The sequence below is a fragment of the Rutidosis leptorrhynchoides genome, chromosome 2 (genome assembly GCF_046630445.1).
Source record: "Rutidosis leptorrhynchoides isolate AG116_Rl617_1_P2 chromosome 2, CSIRO_AGI_Rlap_v1, whole genome shotgun sequence".
NCBI lineage: Eukaryota > Viridiplantae > Streptophyta > Magnoliopsida > Asterales > Asteraceae > Rutidosis > Rutidosis leptorrhynchoides.
This window is the reverse complement of record NC_092334.1, coordinates 206,761,057-206,771,230: the sequence shown is the minus strand read 5'-3', so window position 1 is coordinate 206,771,230 and position 10,174 is coordinate 206,761,057. Positions and strand designations below refer to the sequence as shown.

At 33.9% G+C, this 10,174-nt stretch overlaps 1 protein-coding gene across 2 annotated transcripts; it reads right to left on the bottom strand.

Annotated features, from left to right (window-relative positions):
* Positions 1 to 1,130: 1,130 nt before the first annotated feature.
* LOC139891660 (plant UBX domain-containing protein 8-like) lies at positions 1,131 to 9,162 on the bottom strand. Of its 2 annotated transcripts, none has more exons than XM_071874636.1 (10): positions 8,986 to 9,162; positions 7,844 to 7,905; positions 7,207 to 7,762; positions 7,004 to 7,122; positions 6,206 to 6,410; positions 5,234 to 5,449; positions 4,636 to 4,767; positions 3,535 to 3,678; positions 1,891 to 1,947; positions 1,131 to 1,475 (listed from the first exon to the last, which is right to left on the bottom strand). In XM_071874636.1, the coding sequence occupies exons 1-10, from the start codon at positions 9,067 to 9,069 to the stop codon at positions 1,368 to 1,370; spliced, it is 1,683 nt and encodes a 560-aa protein (XP_071730737.1). In that variant the 5' UTR covers positions 9,070 to 9,162; the 3' UTR covers positions 1,131 to 1,367. The 2 variants fall into 2 exon arrangements, with proteins under 2 accessions (XP_071730737.1, XP_071730736.1); XM_071874635.1 differs by having other exon boundaries at positions 7,207 to 7,765; positions 8,986 to 9,161.
* Positions 9,163 to 10,174: the final 1,012 nt, after the last annotated feature.

Here is a 10,174-nt window from a genome sequence, read left to right as displayed (position 1 = left end):
GTAGCTGAAAAACTTTCTATTGGTGTAAAAACATCAGTTGTCAAATTTTATCCTTCCAATGTGAACATACCCACAAGCAATTAGCTAATTTCCACTCTAGATAAGGGGCCATGATTTATTCACACTCGTTAACGATAAATATCTTCTTAATAGCAAAGCCTTGCAAAATTAAGCGTTAAATTGTAAGCAATCAAGATGTGTTCTTAACGTACTATTACCCGAAATATCTAGGAACTTCGTAAATTGTTAAATTGCAAGCTTACAAGATGTGTTCTTAACATACTATACTCGAAACACCTAGGAATTTCATACATTGTGTAGAACGAGCTCTTTCTTGACCAAAGTTCATTACGCACAACTGGGATTTAGACCAAATGTCACCTTTTCGGCTCGTATTTTTAACATGGAGAATATCGTTGGTGGTTTAACGTTGTAAAGATGTTTCAACGGAAGCGGAACCGGAAACAGAAGCTTGTGAACTATCCATTATAGAATTAGTAAGTAAAGCTAACAGAGTAATTAGAGGGTATTTGGAGATTTAGAGAAAATTGAGAGAATGAGATGGTGTGATTTCAACCAAAACCAATATCATCTATTTATACTACACTTGTGGGTGTAAAATGGTCCAAAAAATATTCAAAATCTGAAAAACAAAACGGCTAGAAACCGTCCATTTTATTCAAAACCGAAGCAGCAACAAAAATCCGGATTTCATCCTGTAAAAGAAAAACCAGATTTTATCCTGGTTTATTCAGAAAAATCCGGTTGCAGTCGACCATTAGGATCCGGTGTGAACGGATCGGATCCAATAACTGGTTTTGGATTTTTTTTGGGACATTTTCGGATATGGATTTTATGCCAACCTCTATAATTTTCGGATTTTTTTACATTTTCGGATCCGGATCTTATGCCTACCTCTATAACCAAGATTTTCATATAGAATTTTTGAGGGTTTATATATCTTTTGAAATAACTTTTTAACTCGGAAATTGATAATTTTCATCACAAAAAATTTCCAAGCAGAGAAAATTTGTTTTGAAATCAAAATTGCAACCAAAAACCGAATCAAGCCAAATGGTTGTCATGCCAACCACAAAATACTCATAAATGAGTGCCGATGCTAGATCAAATGCCATCCAAATATTAACTCTGTAAAAATTAAAAGTTATAACATAGCAACCCAAACATACAAGGACTTCTCGACCCACCATATAACAAAGTGCAAAACCTCTTAGCTCAGCGACACGTAGATTCGGACCAGTAGAACATGACTCTCGAACCACAAACACAATTACAGTACATGTAATCTAATGAGGTCTATGTTTTCTGAGTAATAGTAATAAACTATTTTGATGTCATCATATATTCTAAATAGACTCGAGAAACAGTGCCTCTTGTTTGCTAGTTAAACCGAGCTCATCAAACGTTAAGCTACTTTCTCCATCACTGAACGCACGGCGTGGGTAGGGCCTCACCTGCATAACACGGCAGAAATAACAGTTGAACGGGTTCAATAACAGTCAAAACAGGTTCAGGATGAAAAGGGTTTCACACTGCATTTCCCTTTCGCTATTTTTTTTTTTTTTTTATTTGTGGTGTATTAAAAAAAAAACATCACCCAAAATTGACCAATTTAAAAAGTAACCAGGTTACTATATCCACCTCTAGATAGGACCGAGGACGATGTCATTTCATGAAAAAAGGATCAGAAAATATGTACTCCCTAGTCCCAAATATATGTACTCCCTTTGTCCCAAATATATAGTCCAATATCTAGTCCCTTTATACTTATCTCATGAATTGGTGTACTAGACATCACTTGTGAGACACCACAAGAACCGAACGAACAAAATACCAAAGATGCTATAAAAGGGGTGCAAGACGAATTACCAATCTATATGAGCCAGGCTTGACCACTCGGGCAACATCAATGAAGTTAAAAAGAAGCTGCAAATAATAAGAGAACAAAATTACAAGGTATCCATATCACATGGTGTTGTCTATTTTCCGTAAAAAAGGATATATAACGGCAGCCTGAGGCTGTATCTTGTAAAATAAACTGATGTCAACAATTTGTACTTTACTCTCAACTTAATTTAGAAATGAAAATTGTCGTTTATCAGGTAATGGAACACAGTCCATATAACAAATTTTGAGTATACACTATTTTTTATATTGTATGATTCTATAACATATTGTGTACTTCTCCTTAGAAAGATACAATCAAAAGTCAGAAGGCATTTATGGCCCAAAGTTAAAAACACAAAACTACGGAGTATATGGAAAAACATTATAACAAAACAAGAATTGGGGTTATATAAATAATGCATTCCTAAAATGATTGGATCCTGTTAACAATATAAGAGAATAATGGAATTTAGTATTTTTGTGTACGCAGCAAAGGTTAATGCCATTAAATAATGTTTATCATTTGTTTCTACTAGGGGTGTGCATTAAATGGTTTCGCCCACGAAACCGACCAAACCAAAAGGATTTGGTTAAAATGGTTTGTCTTATTTGGTTTTGGTTTGGTTTTTTGGTTTCACCCGAAATTATTAACGATTTACGGTTTGGTTTTGGTTTGTAAAATACACATTTGGTTTCAAACCGAAAAACCGAAATATACATCTATTTACGGTATATATATTAAATATTAAATTTTTTTTATTTATTTACATTATATTTAGTTTATATTTATACCGTGTAAAATGAAACCGCGTACGTATTATTTTTACTGATTCTTCTCAGTCAACTCTCTAGGGCAAAATCTTCTCCATTATACTCTTGGACTACTTATAGTTTAGTATACTTGTAGTTTAAACAATAATATATGTTGTTTTTTTTTTTCAAAAAAAAAGTATATTTTTTTATCTGTAAGTTTTAATTTGGTTTAACCAAAACCAATCCATGTAAACTGATTTCTTATTTGGTTGGATTGGTTTGGTTTTGTCAACTTTGGTTCGGTTATTGGTTCTAAAAAAAAATTCTTGAAAACCAAAAAAACCAAACCGAATAAACCACGTAAACCGAAAACCAACCGAATGATCTCCCCTAGTTTCTACCACCTTCTGTCAACTAAGGTGTTTAATTAACATTCATTGGGTGCTTGGTTCATTTCATCAATTTCCGTCATTGGTCCATTCAGAGTTTGTTAAGGTTTTCATTACCAGTGAATATGTTGGTGTTACTTCAATGCTTTTAGCAATTTTGAACTAGTGAATGCAAAAAGTCCTTGTTGTTAAGCCAGATGATACATGGATGCACAGTTGACGAGGCATATGGTTTGATTTTGAGTTTTACTATGGGTATGGTATCATAAAGTAAATTATGGGAGTCGGTATGAAAATCCAAACCCATCACCTTTGACGGGTTTGAGAAACTCATCTTTTCAAGGGTTTGATTCCCAAATTTGATTCCTATTCCCATATAACAAACAATATATCACTTTCATACTTATTTCCTCATTTCCATACCGTTAAACAAAACACACCCCAAGTGTTTTTTGATTCAATAAAAAAAAGAGATGAAATGTACCTGTAACTTGTCGGTCCTGAGAAATCTGCGGCCACGCCGGGTTCCATCAGGCATGCGCACGAGAAGGGTAACAGCATTTTCATCATCAGTTGTAGGCTCCTTAGGAAGGGATACTTCTTTTGCAGTTAACTGCCTCTCCATTTCCTGCATGAAAAAAAAAATGAGAACATAATTTTTTTTTCACTATTGATGATTCAAGCAGTGATGCAATCTCATACAAACGATAATGAATGAAGGAATAGGCAAACAAAGTTGCTGAAGAGATTGTACAAACGATATACGCATGCATACATGTCTTACGAATATATGTGCATGTATGTTATTGTACAAATATGTATCCGTTGTATATGTGTTTAGATATACATGTGTGTGTGTGTGTGTGTGTGTGTGTTTTGTATACATATTTATATGCGTATATGTTATATGGCGTTTACATATCTATATTCATGTATGTTACATGTATATGCATTCTTATAAATGAGTATATATGTGCATGTTGTGAGTAGCAAGTACATGGATAGAATGGACAAAGAAGGATCAAGTATTAATCTTTAACCAAAATAGCATCAACATTAATAACATATATATTAAGAAGTAGTTGGTTGCAGGTAAAAATATTAACTTAGACTACTAACATTGAATCACAAGGATTATCTTACTTAAAGGCATTAGTCACCTCTATTATAACTACATTCTTGTCTAGAAATCGTAACTAAATTGTTCACGTAATCTATTATAATCATTTTCTTTCCAAATAGAAATTATCTAACGTTTGTAACATTAAACATACATTAGATATTTATCATAGAATATTATGTGATCACCTACCACAGTACCAATTCCAACCAAGTTATACGGCAACTAACTCACTAAATAATACTTAAGTATTCCAGACATCCAAGCCAAAAATGCAAGTCCTCCTAGCAGAAGTAGGAAATTAAGATTTCATGAAATGTATAATTGGTTCAGTTACTCAGGTTCAATTTTTAGCCTGAACCGTATATTTTGGGGCAAATGAATTGGTAGCGAGGTAGCACGGTGTTGTTGGTATACTCCAATTACGATAAACAGTTTACTGGATAGATGTTCAAAACAGTTCACCTGTTCTTCTTCTAATTTTCTTTGCGCCTCTTCTTCCTTACGCCTTTCTTCTTCCATAGCAGCCTCTTTGGCCGACTGCTCAAGTAACTCTTTTTCTCTGTCAGCTTGCAATGATGCAAGATATTCGTCATCCTGTATGCAGCAATTTAAAATAGGATCATTGATAGCAAAATCTAGTCTCAGTATAAAGATGCAAATGGATGGGTGGACCTTGGGTCGGTCAGGTGGGGTGACGAATCATAACTTTCTCGGGTCAAAACAGGTCATTGTTGGTATGGGTTGGGTTGACCCGAGAAATATCTTGTCCAAAATTGCTTGACCATGAAGAATTGGTGAGTCAGATATGATTGGTATATTAAACTATTTCAACTCAATAACAAGGTAATTTCATGACTAAGGAGGTTTTATACATTAAATGTATACTTCGGGTAACTTTCAATCCGTCAGACCCGATCCCTTCTAAACTACTACAATAATTTGTATATTACCCATTTAGGATAGACAAGTGCCCGTTCATAATAAACTGAACCAAAAGTTACACCTCTAAGCATTTAGATTGAGCTTTTGGTCAAAATAAGTCAACAGTAGTTCCATATACCTGTTGTTCTCTTATTAAACGCTGAGCAGTTAGAGAGGGTGATGGAGGACGAGGTGTCGGCCTGGCATAAGGTCCAAAAGTTCCATCGAGGCCATTTTGCATGAATTGATGTGGTGCATACGGTACACGATATCCACTCCCTTCAGGTATCCCACCAAAGAGTGCAGCCTCAAGCATGACCGCTTCATCGTGTTCCATGGATGAAATGCCTCCCCACTTCAGAGAAATTAAATGATTATAAAAATCATGTACTTGCATAAGTAATGTGTAACCATATATTTTTAGTTAAAATGCATACTGACATACGATACTCCCTACTGCACATAAAGAACTTGGAACAAATTTTAAGTAAAAAAAAACCTGAACATTTGTCATCAGTCATCAGTCATATACATACATATATATAGTTAACAATGTTCTAGAGAAAAACCCCGATTACTTCTTTTCAAGAATAGACCAATCCAATTTTCCAAAATCAATTAATCGGTCAACCTCGGTGAGTCAAAGTCAACAAATTAATATTTTAATATGAATTTAATAGAGTAATTAAACAAATGAATGATCATGTTTATGTTTTCAGACAAGTATGTTAAAGTTTATGTTTATGACTTCTATATTTACACATCTAATTACACATAAAATTTTGAAAATTATTATTTAAATGTATAAAATGTCCAATCCGATTAATCCCCGATTAATCCTCAAGTTGCCAATTACTCCCTCCGAAATCCCGACCCAGTACTCCCGAGTAGCGACTTTTGCAACCTTGATATCTAATATATACTTTTTAATGAAGACAAAGTAAGGAATTAAATTACTTCCAATAATGATAAGGGAGAAATAAGTAAGTTTAACATAAAATCTTCAAAATCTTTGAGTCTAAAAGGAAAACAAAGATGCCACTTGTAATAGGAAAGGGTAGAAAACATAAAATAAAATAATTATAATGTAATAAAAATGAAAAGAAATTACTTCATCAGATGGGAAGTCGGTCTGATTGTTCACAGGACGATTGATATTTGGTTGGTGTTGAGGACTTGAGGGTGAGTTCAAATCTATTTCAACGTCTTCATCAGAGTCAACAGAGGCAGTGGACAAAAGTCGATTCCTGTTTCTCACGAGAGGTTCTTCGACGTCTTCAGTTTCTTCTTGAAGCAAAGAGCTCCTCACATTTAACCTATTTAACAATATAAATTCCTGTCAGAAACTAGCAACACTCTCATTTTGTTGTACTTAGTTTACAATTGTAACAAAATTGAATATACGATTGACATCTCACCTTAAGAAACAGACCTTAAAAGTGGGCAATAGAGAATGGGCAAAGAAGGTATATATACTAGAGGTATCAAAGTGACCCATTAACTTACAGACATTTCAGTTTGGTTGTGTTTGTATCTCAAATGGGTCAAATCAAATTCAATCAAAAATGAAACATGTCAAATGGGTTGAAAGTCATCCAAAGACTATTTTTAATGCATACACACACCTTCATCCTTATATTTAAAGCTTCAGATTATTTTTTTTATATTATTTTATTTCTATCATAAGAAGTCACACGTCTAATATTTATACAAAACCTATAAAGCGAAAAAGATGTTTGCAGAATCAACCAAGTGAACCCACCTCACTTTGATACATACTAGAGATTGCATGTTTCAACCCAAACACGTGTTGACCCATTAGAGATTGCATGTTTCAACCCAAACACGTGTTGACCCATTACCCAACCCGCGGTTTTGCCACCTCTATCTAAATTAATAACAACTTTACCGTCCATCAGATGATGCCAATGTGTCCACTTCTTCTACATCGTCCAACTTCGAGCCTCTTGGTTCTGATGGTCCAACTTCAGATCCTGGTTGACGTGAGGCTTTCTCTTGCTCAGCAGTCTAAAAGAGATTTTGTTAAAGGAAAACGAAGAGAACATACAACAAGGGCTACATCATATAACAAACAAAACATAAAAAAAGAACCTTTAAAGATAGAGAGACTGCTTGTGCCAGTTCAGGATCTTCCAACTGAGATTGCCTTGGCTGAGTAACAGCATTATCTCCTGAACTAATCTCGGAGTCCTTTTTCGAAGCCTCGATTGCAGCCCGTATCATCTCTTCTTCGATGTCATAGTCAGGTAAATCACCAACAGGCCTCACAACAGTGACATCATCATTGTCGTCATCATCATCAATCACAACATGGCCATGAGTTCCCTGAACATTTTCTGTTGTGGTGTCAGTAACATCCTCGATTCTAGGAGCATGTCCGGAACGGTCTGATTCTGTACTGGGCCCATCCTTGACCTCAATTGGTATCTGTCTTACTTCTCTTGGATGGGACACAATTGGTTCACTACCCCTGAACCCGGGCCCGGTATCAAATAAATTTCTTGTAAAGTTTGGGTCCAAAATAGAGAAAGGATTAATGTCTCTGGCTGAAGGAAAGAGTGAGAAAGGAGGTCTGTTAGACCCCATTTGAATTGTATCGTCTACGTCCATGAAATCGTCTTGTGGAGCAGAAACAGTTGTATCATGTCTACTGAAAATAACGGGGTCAAAGAAAGTATCAGAACAATGGAAAAAAAAAAAAAAGGAATTTATATTAAAGACAACTAACATGGTAGTATCTCCATTAGCGAAATGTGCATTAACAGCTTCATTTATATCACCCCCATGCTCCTGTAAAGATTAGTAATATTTAGTTCCGTTAGAATGTAGAATATGAATCTAAAGAGAATGTGACTTATTAAACATTCCAAAAATCAAAAAGTTATCCGCAACCATATTTTAAATTAAATTACTAATTACTAATTACTAATTGTTATTATTATATGTTCAATACAAAACTAAAACCAAAGAAAAAAGTAATCAATTAAGCACAACTTGTTTATATCGTATATTTATAAAATAGTTTTAAGTTTAAGCTTAGTCATCCAAAAGCATTTTACTTGAATCGATAAAAGTCTATATGTTTGAGTTATGCCGCTTAATTACTATTTAATAATATATCAGTGAATTTTCATCCATAATAAATCCATTAAAGTTCAAAAGAAGTATCTACAAGGTAGTTACTTAAAGGGGTTACATCCATATTTAATCGAAGGTAGCCCTAAAACCTAGACATGAAGAAATGCATATCTTACGAATGTTACTAAAACTGTACAACGCAAATAATGAGTAACTGAGGGGATACTATATAAGCTTAAACACTTAACACATAAATAACTTGCAAAGCCATGGATCCTAATTTCTGACCTAATCAAAGCAAAGGTGTAGACTCCTAAACACCAACTCCTTCCAATTTTTAAGAAATTCAAGCTAATTTCATAACAAGTGCCGTTTGCAGATTTGATTTAAATAGAAATGATATAAAGTTTGTTCGTGATATATTAATATTAAATTTATAAATTATAACAAAACCCTAGCTCTTGTAACAAATAGCAATCATATCAATACTAAACCTACACGTAATCGGTTTGCAAGTTGATATAAAATTAGGTGCGATTAATGAAAAGAGACCTCTACATTCTATCATAATTTTCAGAAATCAAGCTCAAATAGATAGCATATGAACTCAAAGTAACAGTAGCAATAAGTAAAAATGAATCGATGAAATAAACAATAAACAATATCTTTATAATTAGATAAATAATTGTATGATAAATGACGTGATTTAAAAATAAAAACTAATTTGCTTTTCAAATGATAAAAAAAAAAAAAAAAAAAAAAAAAAAAAAAAAAAATTATTAGTGTTATTACCGTAAGCTTCTGTATAGCTACCGGTTCAGATGAACCGGTGATACTCATGAATGTTTCGATTGCTTCTTGATTTGGTGTCGCCATCGGTGGAATTTTGCAGAACAAGTTAACTACTTTGAGAAGAAGATATACACGTACGATAAAAATCTGATTTTAGGGAAAATTAAAATAGTACTAGTAAAATTTTATCTTTTATATAAGTATAAACTAATCTGTACAGGCCCGTTTTGGGCCGGGTATTCATATTTAACGTAGCGTTGTGTATTTACAGAGGGAACACGGCCTATGTGTTAAACGTCGTTCTAGATATCGTTGTATTAAGCGTTTTTTAAAAAGTATCCGTTTCGAACGTAGTTAGTTTTGTTTTGTTCAATAAACTTTTTCGAGTGTAACGGTGCTGTCGGAAAAATTTAACTCGCGGCGAGCAGAAAGATACGGGCTGTCGTTGTGTTTAGCGTTTTTTAAAAATTGTCCGTTTTGAACGTGGTTAGTTTCGTTTTGTTCATAAAATTATTTCGAGTCTGACGCTGCCGTCGAAAAAATTTAACTCGTGGCGAGCGGGAAGATACGGGTTGTCGTTGTGTTTAGCGTTTTTTAAAAATTGTTCGTTTCGCGTATAGTTAGTCTCGTTGGGTTAGTAAGATTTTTCGTAATTGAACGGTGGTCTCGAAAAAATTTAACTCGTACCGAGCGAGAAGATAGGGCCCGTTATAAATTCGGGTGGAATTAGTTTCTTTTATTTTAATAAAATTATTTATTTACACTTTTAACCCCTGAGAAAGTGTAAATTTGAGGAGTCGTTGTGTAAATATAGACGAAGTTGAGGGACCGTTTGTAATGTTAACGCAAACTCAAAACTACAATCCAATATAATTAAAACTACACACATTCCCACCACATTTAGTATATAAGGGTTAATATAAATATAAATATAAATATAAATATTAATTAAATATAATATAATATAAAACATATATGTGCAATAAAAGCAGTTTTCTTATTAACATGTTTGGCCCCTGTACATTTAAACTTAACCGCTGGTACTCCTTGAAATTAAATCTTACCAAAGTACATGTATTTTTATTAACAGTACTTAGTAGTTTGGGATTACTCAGAGGGGATCAAACCACCTACACGATCATCTCCCGCAATTGCATAGCCCGAAAACCTAATTGCTGCCCTGGAGGAA